General features: G+C 38.0%; 2 protein-coding genes across 4 annotated transcripts in view; both read left to right on the top strand.

Moving 5' to 3' along the window:
* The window catches only part of Gm45935 (predicted gene, 45935), a 60048-nt gene that overhangs the window by 2327 nt on the left and 34101 nt on the right, over positions 1-23620 (top strand). The window contains exons 2-8 of the mRNA NM_001320725.1: positions 789-1117; positions 7286-7411; positions 12000-12065; positions 15070-15166; positions 18993-19553; positions 21029-21145; positions 22686-22855. Of these exons, the coding sequence (NP_001307654.1) occupies positions 1102-1117; positions 7286-7411; positions 12000-12065; positions 15070-15166; positions 18993-19553; positions 21029-21145; positions 22686-22855 (1153 nt within the window). The 5' untranslated portion in view covers positions 789-1101. The remainder of the gene's footprint in view (positions 1-788; positions 1118-7285; positions 7412-11999; positions 12066-15069; positions 15167-18992; positions 19554-21028; positions 21146-22685; positions 22856-23620) is intronic.
* The window catches only part of Setdb2 (SET domain, bifurcated 2), a 38872-nt gene that overhangs the window by 2327 nt on the left and 12925 nt on the right, over positions 1-23620 (top strand). For 2 of the 3 annotated variants that reach the window (NR_135463.1, NM_001320720.1), the window contains exons 2-8: positions 789-1117; positions 7286-7411; positions 12000-12065; positions 15070-15166; positions 18993-19553; positions 21029-21145; positions 22686-22855. Coding sequence is in view for 2 of the 3 variants with exons in the window: in NM_001320720.1 (NP_001307649.1) it covers positions 1102-1117; positions 7286-7411; positions 12000-12065; positions 15070-15166; positions 18993-19553; positions 21029-21145; positions 22686-22855 (1153 nt within the window). In the remaining variant the exon portion in view is untranslated. The remainder of the gene's footprint in view (positions 1-788; positions 1118-7285; positions 7412-11999; positions 12066-15069; positions 15167-18992; positions 19554-21028; positions 21146-22685; positions 22856-23620) is intronic. The other variant, NM_001320721.1, reaches the window with a different exon arrangement.

The following is a 23620-nucleotide window of genomic DNA, read 5'->3' as shown; positions in this document are numbered from 1 at the left end:
AGCCAGGCTATATAGGGAAATCCTGTCTTGAAAAACAAAAACAAAACAAAACAAAACAACAAAAAAAGCCTTCTAACACCCTTCAAGCTTATGATGTGGAAAAGACAGAAAAATTTACCAGGTATTGACTAACACTTTGATAATTCAAAAAAATTTTATTACTGCCATCACTAGATATATATCCTAAGGAAATATCAGAAAAGTGCACAAAATGTTTATTCAAGCATTATGTGTAACAAAAAAATATACAAAACTTTATAATAACAATAATTTTTTAAATGTATTAAAACCTTCAGTGTGTGAATTATTGTCCAAAGTATATAATTTAGCCATTTACTTATATAACGATAGTAGTAATTGGGCAGAAAATAGAATATACTATTGTGAGCATGGAAAAAGAATATACACTAAAATCTAAAATTTTAAAATTATACACTAAGAGGATAATTGCTATCATTTATGAAATCCTTCCTATGTGTCAAATATCAAAGTGATAATCTCATCCTCATAACAGCATATGAGACAATTACCATTATTATTCCTACTTTTAAAAGTTTCTATGATATATTAAGATAAAATGGATAGTTTGTTGGTTGGTAATACAAGTTTTAACATATTAAATATAGATGATAGGATCATGAGCTATTCTTTTCTATACTTGTCCTAATTTTGATGTTCTGTTGATTTTTTTTCCAGTTAATGTATATTTTTTCATAATGCTTTATATTATTTTTAAAGATGAAGTTGTTTTCTTTGTAAATATGCACTGTCCTTTGTTTTCGCTGCAGAGTGTTTCATGCATTTGTGGACCAAAACATGGGATGAACTTTAATTTTAAAAAGACATTGTCAGTAGTCCTGATCCGGCTTTCAACCTGGCCTTGAAGAAGATGCTGTGCCTGTTTTTCTTGGACTAGTAGTCATTCTGAAAGTCTATTCAAGCACAGTTTCTATTTGCAAATTCAAATACTAAAGACTATTAGGAAGTGGCCTAACGAGATACTCTCTTTGGGGACTACAGATTTCATAGAGACTGCAGTTGGAGCCCATTTAGTTTTGATTAACTTCATTTTGAAGAATTTTATATAAGCAACACCAAAAGATGGAAGAAAAAAATGGTGGGTCAAATAACTAATTTTTAAACATTGTATTTAAATGTTTCTATACATTTATTCTAAATCGCTGAATTTCAGTGTGTATTTCACTCTCTATGATTTCTCTTTCTTCTTCCCACCCCATTGGGTGTGTGGGGAGCCAGCACCGCCTGGAATGGCTTGAAGTGAGTGGGGCACAGAGTTGGAGGTAGAGGAAGCTGTGAAGACTGGTGTTCTCTGGCTTTCTAGCTCTCTATGTAGACTGAATGCTTGCTGACACCTCTAACAAATTCTAAAATCTTTCTTGTTATTCTGTGGTTAAGAACTCTTGGCTTGGGTGATTAACCCCTGTGGCCTAGCAGCAGGGAATTAAGTAAAAATATTTATTGCTATAGTTCCTTTCTCAGGAGAAGCAGCCAGAAGCCTGTCTGGCTAGGCTGGTTAACTCTTTGTGAACCAGAGAGGAAGAAAGGAAAAGAACCAAAATCTTTTACACAGACAGAATGCACAGAAACATATACATTCATACACACATTTACATTTTCATTTATACATTAACATATTCACATTTTTGTTGGGCCTAACAACTTGTCTTACATACTCCGCAAGTATTCATGCATGTTTACTTACACACACACACACACACACACACACACATATGTATATATCTACATATAGCCAAGCTATCCAACTAACAACTTTATTTCTTTTCTCTGGCCTTTTTATACCTTCTTAGACAAAATGTTCTTTAGAAAATTACCTCAGAGATGTTACATAAAATGGGAGTTATAGAAGGATGTTGAAGTAGCAGTTTTTACATGGCTTTACCTTATCATAGTGCACACCTGTAGCTTCATCTTTGAATGTAAATGGTTTCCTTGAACACAAAACTGTCCCAAGTCTATTTCTCTTTTTAGTGTGATTGTGAAAGCTCATTGTATTTCTTATTATGCAGCCTTCTCTTACCATTATGAGAAGTGGGCATATTCTATTCTTGATTCTAACTTTATTACGGCTTTATAGTAAAGCTAAGACCATCTATTAAAACTTTCTACCTAAAATTATGTGAACAAATCAAGGATTCTTTAGAATCATTAATTCATCTAAACAGCATTTATATTAATTTAATAATGACAGGAAAAGCATATCAGCTTCAAGAAGCAATACTGAGATGAGGTCTCTTTGGAACCTTGCCATCAAGCTCACCTGTCGAAGACCATGCAAAAAACAGTGGGCCACCTCCAGGAAGGCCACCTGCTAGCTTTAGCTTATCCTAAATGGTTCCTGACATTGGTGTGTGTGGTATATATACACATTTGTGTGCAGATGCCTAAGCTTGTAGATTTCAGATGTCAGGAATGGATATCTTCCTATTTCTGTCCACCCCCACCCCTCTTTTTTGAGACAAGTCTTCCCATTAAGCCTGGGGCTGAGTGGCCAGTGAGCTCAAGGGGTTCGTCTGTCTCTCCTTCCCCAGCACTTGGACTACCGCTGTCCGCTGCCATGCCTGGCTTTTGACATGGTGCTGGGGTCTAAACCTTGGTCCTCATGGTTGTATAGCAGACCCTTTCTGGACTGAGCCGTCTCTCTAGCCACAATGTCTTGTAGTTTAAATGAGTCTTTCTGTCTCTTATTTAGTGACCATTTGTAAAATAATAGTTTCATGAATTATGGCTATCTTCCATATGATGACACTTTTCATCATAGAGTGTACAAAAATTACCTTCATATTTCTTACTAATATCTATTAATGGATGATTAATGATTGAGAAATTTTCAGGCTTGCCACAGTAAATTCAAGGTTTCTAAAATTGTAACTTTTCACCTCGTGACTTTTAAGTTTCTTATTAGTAATAGGGTTACTTTGTTCATTTTCAAGAAAATCTGTGCTTAATATCCAAAACTGAAAAGCTACAGTTTTACTGAGGATTTTTAAAAAAAATTCTCTATTTTGAAGAAAAACTAGTTTAGCATTTTACCTTGATTAGTCAAGCATTTGTTTTTTTTCCTGAGACAGCTACTGTGTTTTAATGATTGTACAAATGGCTGTAATTTATTTACTTGTTTGGTTGGAGGGATTATGTATGTGCTCATGTGGGGACTAGAGATCAACCTTGGGTATTATTCCTCCAGTACTACCCATCTTATTTTTTTATTTAATTTTATTTTATTTTATGAAGAGTCTCTCATTATCTTGTAGTGCTCCTCCTCTGGATTAAAATGTATACCACCACCCCTACCTTTTGTTGAGCATGATTCTAGAGATTGAATTCAGGTCCTTATGCAGGGACTTTACTGACTGAGCTAGCTCCTCAGTCTTCTTCAAGGATGTTCTTAAGTAAAAATGATAGCAAAGATCAGAGTGACAGTTTTAGGGCAGTGCTATTATCTTGGTTTGTGACAAGATATCAGTAGTTATGTGTTGTCATGCAATACCTTTGTGCTATCAGTTAACATCTTCAAACAGTAAAGGCAAGTGCCTTGCTGTTATTTTTAGTTTATGTATATGATGTTGGGGGATAAAAACCCAAGCTTTGCACCTATTAAGCCAACGTTCTACTGAGCTACTCCTCAAACCAGCTGAGTATTACTTTAAAAATAGTTAGATCTTATATGTTCTCTAAAGGATTCTCAAAGTGCTCCCTACACCATTTTGCTGATTATAGACTCAGAGATCTCTTAGAGATCCTCCAGGCATGTCCAGCATTTTGACACTGCAACATAGAATCATCTACAAAATTCACACTTCAGAACACTACAGTTGAGTTACACAACAACAAAAAAACTCAAGGCCGGGAGTGGTGGCGCAAGCCTTTAATCCCAGCACTCAGGAGGCAGAGACAGGCGAATTTCTGAGTTCGAGGCCAGCCTGGTCTACAAAGTGAGTTCCAGGACAGTCAGGGCTACACAGAGAAACCCTGTCTGGAAAAAAACAAACAAACAAAAAAAAACCCTAAAAAAAAAAAATTCCAAGACATACTCACTCACGGTGATCTGTTGCAGTAATGGAAACCCTAACTAAGTTTACTTACTACATGATGGTGAGCCATACTCACTGCAAATCTGGGGCCCATCTGTCAGGCAGCCCTGTGTCCTGAAGCTTCAGTATATTGTGAGCATTGCTGCACTTAGTGAGTAGCTCATAATTAATTTAGTGAAAGAGTCAGATCACTATGATTCCTGAGTATTTCTTGTTTGACAAAGACAGTACTGGCTTGTTTTGTGTGTCAACTTGAGATAAGGTAGAGTCAGCAGAGAGAAAGGAGCCTCAGTTGAGGAAATGCCCATGAGATCCAGTTGTAAGACATTTTCTCTATTAGACATCAATGGGAGAAGGCCCAGCCCACGGTGGGTGGTGCCATTTCTGGTCTGAAGTGCTGGCTTCTATAAGAAAGCAAGCTGAGCAAGCCAAGTGAAGCAAGTCAGCAAGCAGTTCCCCTCCGTGGCTTCTGCATCAGCTCCTATATCCAGGAACCTTGTGTGAGTTCCTTTCCTGACCTCCTCAGTAGTGAACAGCAGTGTGGAAGTATAAGCTAAAGAAACCCTTTCCTCCCCAGCTTGCTTTTTCTTCATGGTGACTCATTGCAGTAATAGAAACCCTAACTAGGACAAGCTTTTTCAAGCTTTTAGCATAGTGATATTTATCTTCTTTATAAAGTTCTTAAACTTCTTTCATTATGGATATGTTCTTGCAGTAGTTAATACTTAGTTGAATAAGAAATAAGTTTAGTACTTGCTTATATTACTTTTAGAGATCTTTTTGAAATATACTCAACTGTGTATTTGAAAATATACAGTTTTAGATTATTATTGCTTCTTAGTCTTTTAGTTAAGGTCAAGTGTAGAACTTGTTCTTATCACCTAATAGATCATAGCTGAACATTCACACATTTCACAAATAAGTAAAGACCGCAAGCAAAAAAAAAAACAAAAAACCCTGCAATTGTTTAAAATGCAGTCATTTATACAGGATTTTATATTTACAGTGAAGTGAAAGTCACTCATGTTCCTCCTTAATTCGTTGATTTAGTCTCTAGGCAGAGATGTTGGGAATAAAGTCAGTATGATATAATAAGGATGCTTGAAGGAACAATACCTGTATTTAAACCCAGAACAAATATATGTGAGCTGCTTAGTTACATCTATTGTTATATATGTAGACAATTTCAATGTTTTCTTTGATTGGCTTTGTTTTCTTAAAAGTTTATTAATTTGTGTGTGGTATACTGGGAATTGAATCCATTTCCCAGTTATTGTTCAGCATACTTCACTGAGCATAGCCTAAACTCCTGTTTTCTTAAATTGTATTGCCATAGTCTCTTTATTAATCAGTTCTAAGACTAAGTATCTACTCTCACTTTTTGTTTCAAGTATTTCCTTTCGGAATAATTCGATGAAAACATGTTGGCATTTCTAGTAATATTCCACTTGATACACAATCAAACACACCAGTGGATTTTGATCAATGCCTTTGGGCATCACTACCTCTGTTCTCAGGCTATGACAAACTTGTATATAATTCCAGAAAATTTTGATGCTACAAAAGCTATTTTTATTTTTTCTAATTTTTTTTCTTAAATTTTTAATTGTAACTATTTCTAAGGAACATATAATATGTGAATGCAAATATATATTGGATAATGCTCAGATTTGGGTATATCCTCTCTTTAAAACTGGGATTCAATAAGTTTTTTATTTTATTTTTCAAATATTTATAATTTCATTTTGGTGGAAACCTTTTTTAAAAAGTCCTCTTAGAGCTTTTAAAAACACAGTGTATAACCTGTAGCCACCCTGTTCTACTGGAGAATACCAGAACTCCTTTTTAACTGTAACTTGGTACCTGCTGACCAACCTCTCCTCATCCCTCCCACTGTCCCCTACCTGTGAATAACCACTGTTCTGTTCTTAGCTTCTATAAGACCAGCTGTCTCATAACCAGCATGAGTTTGAACATGCCCTCCTCAACTTTTTGTCTCTGACTCTCTTTACTTTACATATCCTCCTTCAGTTTTCCTCTTATGGCTAAAAAGTATCCATTGTACATATATACTTTATTTTCTTTAAAAGCAGTTTGTAAATATTTCTAAATCCTACCTCTAATATGGGTAAGTCCCTAATATGGAGCCTTTCATGTAAAAAGGAATGTTACTTAATTTCATTTCCCTAATACTATTTATTGATTTACATATAAGCTCGTAGTGTCTTTTGTTTTCCATTTGAAAATCTTCTAGAAAAGCTTTGAGTAAGATATTAGTTTACTGTATGCCAAAAATGATGGCCCTCAATTTGTGTAAATTCTGCATTAAAAAAAAATACAAGTAAAGTTAATATAAAAGACTTTAAATTTTATTTTGTCTATATTTGGGGTGGGGGGAGACAACACGCACGCGCACACACACATATACACAGATAGAGAACAAACATAAGTGCAGTTCTGTGGAAACCAGAGGCATCAGATTGCCAATGTCCCTGGAGCTGGAGTTGTGAACTGCCTAACATTAGCACTGGGAGTCAGACTCAGGTTCTCTGAATAGTAGTATGCACTCTTAACCACTGTAATATTGTTAGACATTTGGTTACTTCAGTGGCCATTGAGATATTTTATTCTGAAATGATCTACTTCTACATATAATAGAGGTTGTATCCTGGAAATGCTAAAGATGCATGTTATCTATTACGCATGCCCTACTATGATTCTGACCTGGGATAATTCTTCCTTTATTCCAGTTAAGAAATAAGTGTCATTCAAATTTTTTACTTTTATTTTTTTTTAACATAGGTTGTCTTGTAACATATGCTGGCCTTGAACTCACGGTGTAGCCCCAGATGATCTTGAAATTTATCTTCCTATTATTCCCAAGTGCTGGAATTGTAGGATGTTCCACCACATGAAGTTTTATACAGAATTGAACATAATAAAATTTCAGGGCTTCATCAATGGGACACAAGTACTCCTCTATCAACTGAGCTACACCCCCAGCACCAGTTTCTGATAGATTCTTAAATTTAGCAGCAATGTGTGAGACACTTGGGTCTTTCTCTTGATTTTTGTAAGGAAATATGATCCAAATCTTTTTTTCCTCAATGAAAGTGTTAGACCAACTGAATCTTAATTTTTGTTTAGAAATGATAGTTTATTCCTGTAACTTATGCCTTAAGGAAATTGGTGCATTTTTATTAAACTCTTAGGTGATGCAAAGACTTTCTGGATGGAGCTACAAGATGATGGTAAAGTTGACTTAATGTTTGAGAAAACACAAAATGTCCTACATTCACTGAAACAGAAGATAAAGGATGGGTCTGCCACAAATGGAGGTATGAAAAATGAAGATTTCTGACACTTTCTACTAATGCTATATACTGGATATGCGGTATAATGCTACTGTTGTTTATTATAGACAATAAATAAATGCTTTTCTAAGGCCCTAATGTGAATTTTATCTGCTTTATGTATTATAAACTTGCTTTCCCCATATGTGATGGTTTGTATATGCTTGGCTCAGGGAGTGACACTATTAGGAGGTATGGCCTTGTTGGAAGAAATGTCACATGGGGGTAGGCTTTGAGACCTACCTCCTAGCTTCCTGAAAGACAGTCTGCTCCTGGCTTCCTTTGGTTGAAGATTTAGAACTCTTAGCAACTCCAGCGTCATGTCTGCCTAGATGCTTCTGTCTTTCCTGCTATGCTGCTAATGGACTGAACCTTTGAACCTGTAAGCCAGCCCCAATTAAATATTGACCTTTATAAGAGCTGCCTTGGTCATGGTGTCTTTTTAGAGCAATGGAAACCCTAACTAAGATAGAAGTTTGTACTGGGGTATTACTGTGATAGGCCTGGCCATGCTTTTGTTTGGAGGAATGTAGATTTTGGGACTTTGGAAAGCAGTGGAATGCTTTAAGTGGGGCTTAATGGGCCATATTAGTAGAAGCATGAAAGACAGTGTTCCTGAGTGTGTTTTGAACTGTGGGGAACCAGCTCAAGAGGTTTCAGAGGAGAAGACTATGTGGCCTACAGACCAGTTTTTGTGATATTTTGGTGAAGAATGTGGCTGCTTTTTTGCCATTGTCTAAAGAGTCTGACTTAGGTTAACGTGAAGAGATGTAGACTAATTACTTTGACAAAGGAAGTCTCAAAACAGCCTGGTATGCATTCTGTTGTGTAGTTACTAAAGTTCATTCTTATAAAAGCATTTTAATGAAAAGTAGCAAGCATAGAAAGGAAAAACACAAATATATGGTTCAAAGAGTAAATGAACACGAGGAATGAAGCTAAATCCTGTGTTCAAGGATATTAAATGGAATTAAAGGAGTGGTGACCTTTGAGCAAGATCTCACCTGCTAAGCTTATGCTTTTGAAGTTGAAGAAGAGATATAGTTATATCTAAGCATTATTATGACCTGGTTATTGTTTTTATTTGGACTTTTAATCTGAAATGAAGTACAATCCAGAAATGGAGAGCATAGCTGTCATCCAGATCTTGAAGCTGGAAGATACAGCTTTTGATCCTGACCTTAAGGAATAGTGGCTATGAAAAGCTTAGGACCAGGTATGATGGTGTACACCTTTAATCCCAGGAGACAGAGGCAAGCAGATCTCTGAGTTTAAGGCCAGTCTGGTACAGAGCAAGTTCCAAGACAACCAAGTTTAGGCAGTGAAGGAGTTGGAAAACAGAAAGCTGGTAATAGAATAAGGATGCCATGTTTCAGCTCCAGTAAGCTGCAGAAATAAGCAGCTTTGGTCATGTGGCTCTGGCTTTAGAATCAAGACTAGAAGGCGACTACTGGGACAATTGGTGATGCTGGTTAGCTGGAGCTAAGAAATTAGCAGTGATTAAGCAGAGACCAGCATCACTGAGGGGAAGTATTTTCTGAAAGCACAAAGAAACTGTATCCCAGAGATAGCCAACGTTGTACCTCGTGCTGCAGCTGTACTTAGCAATGTGTAAGAGTCGCCCAGGTAGTACTGGTTTTGAGTGCCTGAGGGTTCATGGAGAGCAGGTGAGGTTTGGAACTGTGAGAGGTCAGGGAGGTACATTTGTGAAAGTGCAGCCTCATTTGCAGTTGACAGCCCAGGACTGAAGGGGTCATGTAAAGAAGTTGAGGCTTGGCACCATAAAGGGTGCCTATGAGAGGCTGTTGATGAAGCCTAGTTGCAATGAAAAACCCCAGCATGTTAGAAATGTCAGGACCATGGGATGACCACCAAGAACAGCAGCAGCAATGGAATGGAGTCAACCAGAGCCTAGAGTGCTACTACAGAGGGCAGAGCTACAGATGTGACTTAGACCCTTAGGAGGAGCCCAGAAGATTATGTATGGATCCCAGACATAGGAACAAAAAGCTTTAAAGTTGAAATTGCCTTGGATACCCAAAGATGTTACAGATGCCAGAGCTGTGCAAAGCCTGCTGAGGAAATCTGCTAGCAGGGAATGGAACCAGTTCAAGAGAAAGAAGTGTGTTGCAGTCAACAAAGCAGAAAGGAGTTGGGCATCTGAAGAATACTTTGACATCAGACACAGAGATACAGAGTTTGGAGTTTGCCTAGTTAGTTTTTGGTCTTGCTTTTGTCCAGGATTTCCTATCTGTGTCCTTTTGGAATGGTAATATATATCCTGTGATATTGGAGATATGTGATCTGCTTTTTTATTTTGATTATATAAGGGATTACAGTTCAGCTATTGGATGAATCTCAGAAGAGACTTTGAACTTTGAAACATTGTTGAGACTGTGATAGGCTATGGGAACTTTTGAAGTTAGATTAAATGTATTTTTTATTATGCTGTGTCTAGGTATGGCCCCCATAGACTCACATGTTTTAACAAGCATATGGGGCCAGGGAGTAGAATGTGGTGGTTTGAATATGCTTGGCCCAGGAAGTGGCATGTGACATGTGGCCTTGATGGAGGAAGTGTGTCACTGTCGAGTGGACTTTCAGACCTTCCTCCTTGCTTCCTGGATGACAATCTGCTCCTGGCTTCCTTTGGTTGAAGATGTAGAACTCTAAGCTCCTCCAGCACCATGCCTGCCTAGACACTGCTGTGCTTCCTGCCATGATGATAATGGACTGAACCTATGAACCTATAAGCCAGCCCCAATTAAATACTGTCCTTTATAAGAGCTGCCTTGGTCATGGTGTCTCTTCACAGCAATGGAATCCCTAACTAAGACACTATACATCTTATAGAAGTGGATAAACCTGAGCTTTGGAAATGATAGTTACTGATGATCCCCTTCACCATGTGTAGCCTAGAACTCTTAAGCACTGGCCTTAAGCACTCTTCCTTCTTTAGCCTCTGTTGGAGCTGAAAACAGGCTACGATTTCCCCCTTTGTTTATACTTTTTCCTTTTATACCTTCATACCTGAACTGGAGGGGAGGAATGTTGCATAAGTAGTACCTGCTTCTTGTATAATTTTGGCATAAATAGGAAAATCCAACAGAATTTTGTTTACTCCACTTAAACAACTGGTGTATGTATATATGACTCATTAGTGGTAGAAGTCATGATCAGCATGTGTAAAGCCCTACCTAGGTTCTATCCCACCATACAACAGCATAAAAATTTCCTACTTCAAACAGAACTTAATATACTAGTTTTGAAAGCAAAATTTTAGGGTTTTGTTTTTCTGTGTGTTTTCAACCCTAGTTGTTTAAAACTTGAGACTCTAAATTTAAGCTCTTCCTCTAGCTCATTAGGATATTGTAAAGCAAAAATGTTCCCAACTGTTAATACTTTTGGTTGCTCTCACTAGGTAGTCTGTAGCCTTGATATTGTGAAAACCCGAAGATGGGTGGGGACGTGCAGTGGGAGGGGTTGTTGGTTTTATCTTGGTTTGTTTGTTTACAGTTTTGTTTAAAAGTGGGAAGAGAAGCATTCTTGTTTCTCTGCCTACTCTGAAACAGGGTTATAATTGTGTGGGAAAGATGAGGTAAAGCCAGCAAATAACGTATATGTAGATTTAGCGGAGGCATGGGTTCCTCCTGTCACTCACTGCCAGAGGCTTTCTCTCAGCATGGGATCTCTGCTATACTATGCTAATGACATTTCATACACTCGTGATCATGTATTAGTTTTTTTTCTTCTTTAAGAAACTTGTAAAAATTTTAGAGATTATTTCTCAAACTTTCTTGAGTGAGCTAGATGTAAGTTTGAATACAGCTCTCAGTTTTAGTAATAGCTGACTTCCTGGCCTCATTTCCTTGGTCTCTGTCACAGATGATCATAGGCTCTTTCCAGGGAGGTGGAAAGAATCGATGTCAGTTGTTTCGTATTGGAGTTGGTAACCTAAATGGAAGTGATGATGATTGTCTCTCTCTCTCTCTCCTCTCTCTCCTCTCCTCTCCTCTCCTCTCCTCTCCTCTCTCTCTTCTCTCTCCCTCTCCTCTCCTCTCCTCTCCTCTCCTCTCCTCTCCTCTCCTCTCCTCTCCTCCCCTCCCCTCCCCTCCCCTCTCTCTCTTCTCTCTCCCTCTTCTCTCTCTCTCTCTCTCTCTCTCTCTCTCTCTCTCTCTCTCTCTCTCTCTCTCTCTCTCCTCTCCTCTCCTCTCCTCTCCTCTCCTCTCTCTCCCCTCCCCTCTCTCCTCTCTCTCTCCTCTCTCTCCTCTCTCTCCTCTCTCTCCCTCTTCTCTCTCTTCTCTCTCTCTCCCTCTTCTCTCTCCTCTCCTCTCTCTCCCTCTTCTCTCTCTCCCTCCTCTCTCTCTCCCTTCTCTCTCTCTCTCTCTCTCTCTCTCTTCTCCTCTCCTCTCCTCTCCTCTCCTCTCCTCTCCTCTCCTCTCCCCTCTCTCCCTCTTCTCTCTCTCCCTCCTCTCTCTCTCCTCTCTCTCTCTCTCTCTCTCTCTCTCTCTCTCTCTCTCTCTCTCTCTCTCTCTCTCTCTCTCTCTCTCTCTCTCTCTCTCTCTCTCTCCAGACTATGTCCAAGCAATGAATCTAGTAAATGAAGCCACTCTGAGTAACACGCAAACACTGGAAAAGGGTATGTTCATTACTTATTCCAATCCTGGTATTCCTTGCTCTTTCCTTGCCAGCCGTAATCTGTCAGGTTAATTAAAGGTAACTTGAGACGACACAGAAGATCCATATTGCTAAGTATTATGAATCACAGTTTCCTTCATGAAAAGTCCTCCCCCTCCTACAAAGCACCATGGCTTTTCTTCATAAAACAGCATGTAAAGAGGGCAGATAGAATTCTAAGAGTCTAAAGCATTGTAAACCTGTTTTCTATAAAGAGCACTGTGAGGAAGGTACAGTCCATTATAGATGAGTTGATGAACTTTTTTTTTAGCTTGGTTTGAAAATGGTTTAAAAAGATCAAAGATAACAAAGAAAAATTATTTATAGGACTTCTGATAGCAGATGTGTATTTTCGCAGCAAGCAAGTTTCCACTTTAAAAAATATGGCTCCCTGTGAGGTATGACATATTAAGCAGTCAGTACCCCAAGACTTACCCTTACTTGAAATGTCAGTCAAACCTTTGGCCTCTGTTACTTCTGGCTGACTTGAGATAATGGCTAGAGATTAGGGGTTCTCATAATACCCACCATACGTGTAATAATTTGCTGGAGAGCTAGTTCAGTGGTTAAGATTGTTTTCTGCTTTTTGAGAGGACCCAAGTTCAATTCCCAGTACTCATGTTGGGCACCTTACATTCACCTGTAACTCAACCTCCAGGGCCTCTGACACCCTTTTCTGGCCTCTGTGAGCACCTGCAATAATGTGCACAGAACTCCTCCATGTCATAAAATAACAAAAATCTCTTTTAAATATTTTGATGCAATAGCTTAAGAAACTGGAGGAAATTATTTCATCCTCTTAACAGTTTATTATGAAAAGAATAAGATACAAATTAATAGCTTGGTGAAGCAGCATGTGTGAGACAGGAATTTGAATGCTGGTACTCCAGTCTCAAGTTTGGGGAGTATGCCACTCTCATAACACATAAATGTTTTCATCAACCTCAAAACCTCTGGCACCCCTCCCCCATTATTTAGGGCACTTGTGGAGATCTCATTGCATAGGCATGAATGCATTAATATTGGCCACTGGTGATTGACTCTGTCTCCTGTCTCTCTTGCTTTCTGAACTTTGTTCAGTCTGAAAATTCCAAGCCTGTAATTAAGCTTTGGTTTTTTAAACAGTGGAACAGCCACCATGTTGAAGTTCTCTAGGGATTCTAGTTAGTAGTCGTCTCGATAGCGATCTAGACAAATATCACCCTGGAGGTTCAAAGCCCTTAGAAGTAAGATGTTGCTCTCCCCCTGACACTCGGGAGATTACAAGGATTTTAATAATTTGATATGGAACTAGGGCAGACCAAATATATATTTCTCGTTATGCCACAAATACTAAGACTAGAAAGGATAGTTTGAAGTTATTTTATCAGTATTATCATTCCATACATTTTAATGTATTGTAACTGAGACTTATGTGTTGAAAGTGTATTTATCAAACTTTCATTTATATTGTTAGACATCCTCAATAAACTTTGCTATCAAAATTTGGAGACTTAAAGTTTTTAGTGCTATCACCAGTGTATTTTGAATAGTGTTTTTCTCATTATTCTTAATTTCAGTGCTAATGTGTATTTTTACAATAGGTTCTCAAAGAAAAGATAATCTTTCCTTTCACAGTATTCTCCAGTAACATTTAAGATTACAAGGAAAGAAACTTTTTTTTTTCTGTATCTGGGATTGTGGACTATAAATTAGACTCAGAGGTGTCCAGTTGTATTGATTCAGTGTACATACACTCATCATAGAAGTGAATACTCATCGTAGCAGTGAGTTTTGATTACTAGGGTAAACTAAGGCAGAGGGCACTTCTAGACAAACAGATAGATTCTTAGAAGAGAGTGGAAGAACAGAGAAGCAGATGTAACTTTTGAAAGGAAAATAGATGTGATATATACATTGAAATAGTGTCTGCATTGGCGTGGTGCTGACATCCTTCCTATATTGAAACTTCTGGAAGAGGGCCTTAGAATTTTTTTCTTCCTTTTTTTCTTTTTAAGGATCCGTTTTTAAACAGTTAAAAGAGGAGAGAAAGCCTTTTCCCGCATTTGTTGATTTTCAAATATTTCAGTTCAACAATCCTTTTGCTACTGTAACACCTCTGCACAGTTTCAGAATGAACACACCCTCAGGGATTACAGTTTTATGGGGGAGGGGGAATGGTAACAAGAAATAAATCTTTTCCTCTCTAAAATAACTTATTTTCAACTCAGTCGAATTTTTTGTTTGGAGTCATTAGCAACAGAAATGATATGTCATGATTTTATGTTTTATATAGTCTATCCACCTGAATTGCAACAATTTTATGAAGAAAAAATATATCTATTTGCTAGTATAGAAAAACAAAAGGGTTTGGTGTTAAGGTCAAAACAAGCCCTTGGAAATCCAGTCTGTACTCCCTAGATACTGATTAAACACTAATTACCTTTTCTTCCCTTGCTTAGTTACAACTGTAATTACTTCTTGTTTTCCCATATGAAATAACAAAGGAAAAAATAGAATAGAGGGTAAAAAGATAAGGAAATAATTAGGCAAGTTTATCAAAAGGGGTAATCCAATGCGTTAAACCCTGTCTCCTGCAGCACATGGTTATAGAGCAATGAGGAAGCAAAAGATACCTAAACTGAACATTTTATGGCCTTTAAAGGCCTGCAAACACTATGCCACTTGTTTATAAAATATAGGCACAACTACAACTACTTTAAGTAACTATTTTTTGATTAAATTGATATCAAACTCATTCTCGGGAGCAGTTTTTCCAAAGTTTTTAAGTTTATATTGAATTGTTTCCTTAATACTTTTGAAAATATTGGCAATCTTATGGCTGAGTCTCAAAATTTTAGTATCTTTGGAAATTTTAGTGTTCCGTTTGGGCAGAATTTCTAGTCAGTGAGAATATTATTGATTATTTTAGTGAATTATTTCTAACTTTGTATTTCTGTTGCTCCTGTTTGTACTTTTCCCTGTAGATCATACACCTGTGACTCAGAGTGAACAGGAAAACAAATCAAGTGCGGTTCCCTCTGCATCATGTGACAACTCCTGTCCTAAGGGCTGTACTATCCCGTATGTATATGTTATCCGTGTCAGTGCTCCCTCAGTGTGCTGTTTACTGAATATCCCTAAGTCATTAACTCCTTTTATAAAATTTAACTCACGATGTCTGTGTTTATTAGTCAACTGAAATCTTCCAAATCAACTTTGAGGACATTTGGAATATTAAAATGGCCTCCAGTGTCAGCTCAGTGTCTACATCATCCTGTAAAATAGCAAATATGAGGCGAAGCTTTGTCTGACCCCTTCTCCTCTGCCACCGAGTTCAGTGAGCTTTCCTGAGCTTTCAAGAGACTTACACAAGAGTAAATCTGATACCCGCCGAACCTTCAAACGCTGGTCAAATTCCTAACTTGTTGCTCTAATCTTTTTCCTTTCAGGTAAAATTAAACTGGGCCTTAAAAAATTCTCAAGAAAAAAATATTTTTTTCTGTTTTACTTTCATATCGTTTTGGCCATTGTAGATATAAACTGTTACATGTAATTTGCATTTATAAATAGCAGAGTTATCTTGTTGGGTTTTGTTTGGTTTAGTTTTTCAGACAAGGTCTTACTAGGTAGCTGAGACTGGCTGTGACCTGTGACCCCAGCCTCCCAGTTGAGATGTCAGTGAAGCTTGAGTATCAAAACAATTTAATGTGCTCATACAGAAACCTAAGCCCATGCTTTTATAAGTCCCCTGACTGTGTCTCACAAAACTTTGGTTTTAATTAGAAATGATAATCCAATATACAGCATAAAATCTCATTAGCTTTAGAACACAAACCCAACCATTTTAATATATAAGATGTTTCACAAAACTGGCTGCCTGTAACCTTAGAAGATTATACTGTAGGCATAAAATTAGTTTTTACAATAAATTATAAATGTTTTAAAGTCATTGTGCTAGTTTGTTTCTTTAGAGTACAAAGACTAAATAGACACTGTGTACTCAAGGAAGGAGTCACTGGGATGCAGGCTTTTATTTTTTTTTAAAGATGAACTTATTTATTTTATTTGAGTATTCTTTGTGCAGATACACATGCATGCTAGACGAGAGCATCAGATCACGTTATAGATGGTTGAGAGCCACCATGTGGTTTCTGGGAATTGAGCTCAGGACCTCTGGAAGAGCAGCCAGTGTTCTTACCTGCTGAGCCATCTCTCCAGCCCCATGCTAGTTGGTTTTTGTCCACTTACACAAACCTAGACATGTCTGGGAAGAGGGAATCTTAATCGAGAAAATGTGGCCATATGATTGGCAAACCTGTAGGGCATTTACTTAAGGATTGATGTGAGTGGTGCTATTCCTGGGCAGGTGGTCCAGGGTTGTACAAGAAAGAAAAAAGAGCAAGCCCTGAGTAGTAAGCCAGAAAGTAGCTTCCACCATGGCCTCCATTTCAAGTTCCTGCCTGATTTCCTTCAGTGATGGACTGTGAGCTGAGACTTGCAAGCTAAAATAAACCCTTTTCTCCTTGAGTTGCTTTTATCCTTGGTGTTTATCACAGCACTAGAAACCCTAAGACAGTCATGATATATGTCATGGAAACACATAGAGATCTGATCTTTATTATCTTTAGCCGTTAGGTTCTTTTTATTATTTATTTTCCTTTTTTAGAGGCAGGGTCTCATGTAACCCACACAGGTCTTGAAATTGCTTTGTTGCTAAGGATAACCTTACTCCTCCCTCTTTTCCTCCCCACGTACTATGATTACAGGAGCCCACCACTTACAATGTAGGTTCTGTTCTTACAGCTCATTCTATTATGAACCGGAAGTCCAACTTCATCTTGACTTGTTTTCCTTTGCGGTGGTGTTTTCTTGAGACACTCTGTAGGCCAGGTTTGTCTTGATTCTTGGGCTCTTCCTGCCTTAATCTCTCAAGGACTTGGCTAAGAGGCATGGGTTTTGGAATTTATTTTGATATATTAAAAAGACCTAACTTGAATTATACAAATAAAATAACAACTATTCTAGATGTTCTTAATTAGTCCTTCCTTCCTTTTTAAACTTCTGACTTAATCATACCCATGTTCTTAATAAATATAGGTTACAAGATGCTCTCAAATGTGATTTTTGAAACAATATTAACAGCTTTACAGTTTTACACACTTGTCACAGCAAATCCTCTCTCTCCATTTCTCCTTTTAAACATATTCTGAATATTCTTTGATTTATACTGATGCTCCCCACTCCAATTATTTTTGTTCCCCAAAGGTGTGGTTTTCACATCGTTGAGAAAGATCATTTTGAGTTCGAAGAAATACAGAGGAAACTGGAAGGGATAGAAAATTCTTGCGTGTTAGCTCCTCTGAGACTGTGGAAGGAGGATAGCGAGCGGTGTATGTGCCCATCATCAGGCACTTCACATCCTCCTGGTAGTGTGGAGCTTTCTCAGGAAGAATTTGGTGTTTGTTCAGCTGGTGGTTTGGTTTGTTCTGGTCTTTTTTTCCCTTTCTTCCTTCCTTCCTTCCTTCCTTCCTTCCTTCCTTCCTTCCTTTCTTTGTTTCTTTCTTTTTGTTATTGTTTTCCTTTTCTTTCTTTCTTTTGGACATCTGACCCAAGACCTCATGCATGCTAAGATGCACTATATCCCTGAGCTACAACACTGGTCCCTCGGGATTTTTAAAAGAAAGCCTTATGCTCACTAAACCATGCCAAAGTTTAGTTGTCTTCTCATGTAGAGGTTTGGATAATCTTGTTTGCTGAGACTCCTGCAGTTCTCAAAGAGGCATTTGGGTTTTTATAAGAAAATATATTCTTGTATGTGTTTGATTTTTTTTTTAATTAATCAAGTTTAGGGTTTTTTTTTTCAAGTTTAGTTTTTAAAATGTGGATTCCTGGTGACTAGAAATTTCTCTTAAAGGGATATAAGAATAATCAGTAACTTGGCAAAGGATTTATGTCTAAGGATGTTCATCAAAACACTAACAGAGAGACAAACTGGAAATAGATCCAACAATAGAACATGTGCCAACAGTTGATAGTGTATCATTTACCCATTAGACTGAGAACCAGGAACTTCATTGATGAAACCGTGTACCTAGCCAATTGAAGGAGCTTGCCCCCTAAGGAAAAAGTTGGCAATATTAACAAAACCTGGTTTACAGTATTATAATGTGGTTAGCTAACAGGAATGGCAGGAATAGCAATACACCATGAAGTTGCTACTCAAAGCACTGTTCATCTAGTGGAAGTTCCATGTCTTTCAGTGTCTATTACATACTAAAATATAGGTGTTTAGGGTTTTTTGAGACAAAAGTAAATAAATACTTTAAAATAGTAAATACCTATTTTAATGTATAATAGATACTTAATAAAAATAAAGCTTACCTTCTTTGAGGAAGTTTGAAAACTGGCTTCAAAGTACAAGAATTTTTTTTTTTTCAGATTTTTTTCCCCCTTAAATTGAATACCAGTCCCATTTCCTTTTGGCAGTTCTCAGAATGTCAGTGTTATTGACAACTGTCTTCCATATTGTAGGAAGGGAAATCAGTTAAAAAATTGTTAGATGCAGGAACTGTAAAGAATTAACCATTTTGTCAGCTAGCCTTCGTTTTGCTAGGCAAAGACATAACAAGTCACACATGAAGAAATGTGTTCTCAGCCCTTAAACAATTCCAGGCTCTCCATGTGCTATCAAAGCCTCTTAGACAGTCACAGCTATAATTAGACTTCCTAGAATTGTCTTAATTACATCTCACCTTTAAATGCCTCCAGAGTATATAAAGTGTTTCAGAGTCTAGGTTATCTTACTACTGTCCAAGAAAATACAGTAATTGTCACCTTAGTGTGCAGTGTTTTTAAAAATGAAGTTAACCTATAAATTTGAGTTATAATAATTATTTTATTCTAATAGATCTCCAGGAAAAAAAGTATTCCTCCCTGTGAAGAATAAAGCTGACAATTTAGTGAAAAAGGAAGCCCCACTGCATATATCTTTCCATCGCCATATCTGCTCCAGGACTTGTCTAATGGAAACCCCACTGTCCTTGAAGGGAGAAAACCCCCTGCAGCTACCAATCAGATGTCACTTCCAAAGACGACATGCAAAGACAAACTCTCATTCTTCTGCCCTCCATGTGAATTATAAAACGCCCTGTGGACGGAATCTACGAAACATGGAGGAAGTTTTCCATTACCTGCTTGAAACAGAGTGTAACTTTTTATTCACAGACAACTTCTCTTTCAATACTTATGTCCAGTTGACTCGGAATCACCCAAAGCAAAATGAAGTTGTTTCTGACGTGGATATTAGTAATGGAGTGGAATCAGTGTCGATTCCTTTCTGTAATGAAATTGACAACAGTAAACTTCCACGGTTTAAGTATAGAAATACAGTATGGCCCCGAATATATCATCTGAACTTTTCCAACATGTTTTCTGATTCATGTGACTGTTCTGAGGGCTGCATAGACATGTGAGTAGAAAAACATGGCGTCTCAAGCAATCTTTTGCATGTAGACATATTTGCTTCGTCCTACTGTGTTCCATTTGCCATTCTGTCTGTCTAAATAAAACAGTGGACAAATTGTCTAAAATAGATGAAAAAAGATACCCTGTTTCATAACTCCCCAAAGTGGCTATTTGCAATTTATTTTCTCTAAGGATGAGCAAATTTATTGCCATAGTTATAACAGCAATTACAGTACCATTGATGAGTGTCATGTATGCCCAAATACTTTAAATACATTCTCTTCATTGTCACAGACTCCTGTTTTAGGTAGTATATTTCTGTCATACAAGTAAAGAAGAAATAAAGAAATAAAGTCTGTCTGTCTGTACTTTCCCCACATACTCTAAAGCATGACCCTTGATCTGTTAATCAATATGGCTCTTCAGTTAATCAATATGGTAAGCAGTGGGATCTGCTTGTCATTTTTCATTTCATATTCTGAGGAAGGTAGTAGAAACGATACTACAGCAGTTTCTTCCTTTACAGTGGCTTCAGTTCCTGTGGCTAACTGTAGTACAAAAATATTGTGCTGGAGAGATGTTTTAGAGGTACTGGCTGCTCTTCCAGAGGACCCAAGTTCAGTGCCCAGCAACCACGTGGTAATTCACATCCAGTGCCAAGGGAACTGCTGCCCTCCCTAAACAGCTGTGTGGCATGCAAGTTGTGCGCAGATATACAGCAGACAGGATAAAAAGTTAGGTGGAGAATTTTCTATACACTTAAATCATAAGTATTAAACTACATGCTGTTTGGAGTCATGTGATGGAACGCCCCACTTCATCCCACTTGGAATGTGAATCATCTCTGTCCACCGTAGTCATGATTTGCCAGTTAGTCACTTAACAGCCACATTGATTACCAGATCAAGTGTTGTATTTGGCAGTGCATTCTAGTAAGGCTCACTTTATTTAATAATGAGGACACAAGTAATGATATATATAAAAAAAAACAAAGCATGTAAGGGGATATTAATTCTGATAACATGTGGTAGTGTTTCACAGTATGTGGGGAAAGCACAAATAAATAGACTTTGGTACTGATACAAGATGTTAAGCATTCAGGGGTCTTTAAATATACCTCAGATAATAAGGGAATAACTATTAAAATAATCTGTGGTAGAAGAACATAACTAAGACTATCAAGAAATGAGCATCTGCTGAGGAAGACACTCATTTTGAAAAGTTAAAAGCCCATGTAATTAAATATATGTTTCAAGGTCAGAGAGCTCAGTGTGGTTTATATCAGTTGTAATGAGCCTGTGGTTGGTGTGATTTCAGATAGGCCTACCTTGTTTAGAGAGGTTTCCATATAGTCCTTGAGCAAAACCTCTCTTATAAATAAAAGTCCACCATTTTTAATGTCATTTACAGTTTTACTGAGTCTCATAACTTGCTGATTTTTTTTTTCTCACTTCTCTATCCCCACTGCCTTTCTTTTAGAAAAAAATGTGCATGTCTTCAGTTGACAGCAAAGAATGCCAAGGCATGTCCCTTGTCATCGGATGGAGAATGTGCTGGATATAAATACAAAAGACTGCAGAGGCTCATACCTACTGGGTAAGGAACCTTAGATTTGTGGCGGGTTGTTTGTATCTACAAAGGACGTTATGTTTCTTAAATCATATGCCTGTGTGTGCACATGCTAAGCCAGGTGTCTTCCTCAGCCACTATCCACCTTGTTTGTTTTCTTCAGATAAAGTCTTTCACTGAGCCTGAGCTTCCCACTTTGGCTAGACTGTCTCTGCTGTCTGCCTGAGGCTAGAGCTACATGTGAGCTCCACCATGCTCAGCTTTTATATGAGCTCTAGGGATCCAAACTCAGGGCCTCCTGCTTGCATAACAAGCATTTTACCCACTGAACCAGTACCCTGCCCCAGAGAGGACTTGTTTTTATTATGGTCTACAGTCTTACAGGTTTCATTTATATTTGTTTCTAATACTGAAAATCTAAATTATTAAGAAATAATAACATGAACCCATTGTATATTAGGAATGGAAATGAGTGACCACGCACACATTGGAGTGTATTCACTCTGCTGCTTCAAGTCTGGCTCTTTAGGACATGAGTGACTCTGAGTAGCCATTTTTCCATTAAAACATGTCTGTAGCACGTAGGAGGCAGAGGCTAAATGAGTCGAAGACCAGCCTCAGCGACATGGGGAAGCTGTTTCAAAAATGAATGAAGGGGCTGAAGGCTAACTCAGTAGCAAAGAGCATGAGGACTTGAGTTCTAATCCCCAGAACCTATGTAAAAAGCTATGCATGCCTGTTAGCATAGTGCTATTAGAGTCTGGAGATATACGATCCCTGGGGCTTGCCTTTAGGCTCAGTGAAGGGATCCTTCTCAAGGGAATAAAGCAGAGACTAGTAGAACAGACAGACACCTGACCTTCTCTGGCATCTGTGCTTGTGTGTGTGTGTGTGTGTGTGTGTGTGTGTGTGTGTGTAACATATGCATGAGCATTATCCCACACACACACACACTAATATTAAAGATATATACTTATTAAAAGAAAAAGTGATTGAAAGAAGCTAACTTGACAGTTGATAATTTTAAGCTTGTTGACTAATACTAAGAAATAGCACCAGTAGAACTAGAATTAGAAGAATTTGACCCTAGACATGTCCTTTACACATTTTAAAAGCTAACATTTACTATGTACTGAGCACCAGGATCCATATCTTGTAGATATTGACAGTGGAGGTTAATGAACCAGCTCTGTGGGTTAGGCTCTGGTGTGTAAGCTGCTTGCTTGAGGTTGGGAAGGTGGCTCAGTACTTGCTGTTCTTCTAGAGGACTCAGGTCCAAACCCCAGCACCCACATGAGCATTCACACTCATTGTAGCTCTGGTCCCAGAGATTCAGTCCCCTCTTCTGGTTTCTGTGGATACCAGGCAAAACACTGACAGACAAAACATAAATAAAAATAAATTCCACCTTAAAAATAGAAACTGCAGCTAGTCAACCCAGGCAATCTAACCTTACACTACTTTCACACTTCCCTCAGTTTCGTTATTAGTTGAGTGAAGTAGCAATATATACTTCATTTTGCTTTTTTTAGACTAATTGATACCATCTTATGTGTATTATTGCTAGCATTTATGAATGCAACCTGCTCTGCAAGTGTAACAAACAGATGTGTCAAAACCGAGTTATCCAGCATGGTGTCCGGGTGAGGCTACAGGTGTTCAAAAGTGAGAAGAAGGGCTGGGGAGTACGCTGCCTGGATGACATTGACAAAGGGACATTTGTGTGCATTTATTCAGGTAAAGCAAAGATTTGATTTTTTAAAAATGTCTTGTAAGTAGTATATATATGAATATAAATTGTCCTAATCAGAGACATTGGCATCATTTAGCCAGGTGCAGAACAAGAAGATGTAGGGCAGCGGGGCTGGAGAGATGGCTCAGCAGTTAAGAGCACTGACTGCTCTTCTGAAGGTCCTGAGTTCAAATCCCAGCAACCACATGGTGGCTTACAACCATCCGTAATGACATCTGATGCCCTCTGGTGTGTCTAAAGACAGCTACAGTGTACTTACATAAAATAATAAATAAATCTAAAAAAAAAAAAAAAACATGTAGGGGCAGCACAAAAGGAGACAAGTGACTGGACCAAGGGTCCAGAAGGGGCTGAGATGCCATAAGGTACCAAGCGCTTCAGAAAGGAAAGGTTCTATTTCACCAGGGCTTCAGACTTAAACAAACGGCACATTGTCTCCACAGCTACAGATACTCTGGAGTAAGGGAAGAAAACTTCTAAATAAAAAAACCTAATGACAGTTGGGCTGAAGAGATGACTCAGCAGTTAAGAGTGCTGACTGCTTTTCCAAAGGTCTTGAGTTCAATTCCTAGCAACCACATGGTGGCTCACAACCATCTGTAATAGGATCTGATGCCCTCTTCTGGTGTGTCTGAAGACAGCTACAATGTACTCATATAAATAAAATAAATAAATCTTAAAAAGCAAACAAACAAAAAACCTAATGACCCACTTACTAAGGTAAAAGCAATCAAACAAAAACTCCTTAC

This window comes from Mus musculus, chromosome 14 (assembly GCF_000001635.26).
Source record: "Mus musculus strain C57BL/6J chromosome 14, GRCm38.p6 C57BL/6J".
NCBI classification, from domain to species: Eukaryota; Metazoa; Chordata; class Mammalia; order Rodentia; family Muridae; genus Mus; species Mus musculus.
The sequence above is the reverse complement of the archived record's forward strand: the minus strand, read 5'-3'. Positions and strand labels throughout refer to the sequence as shown.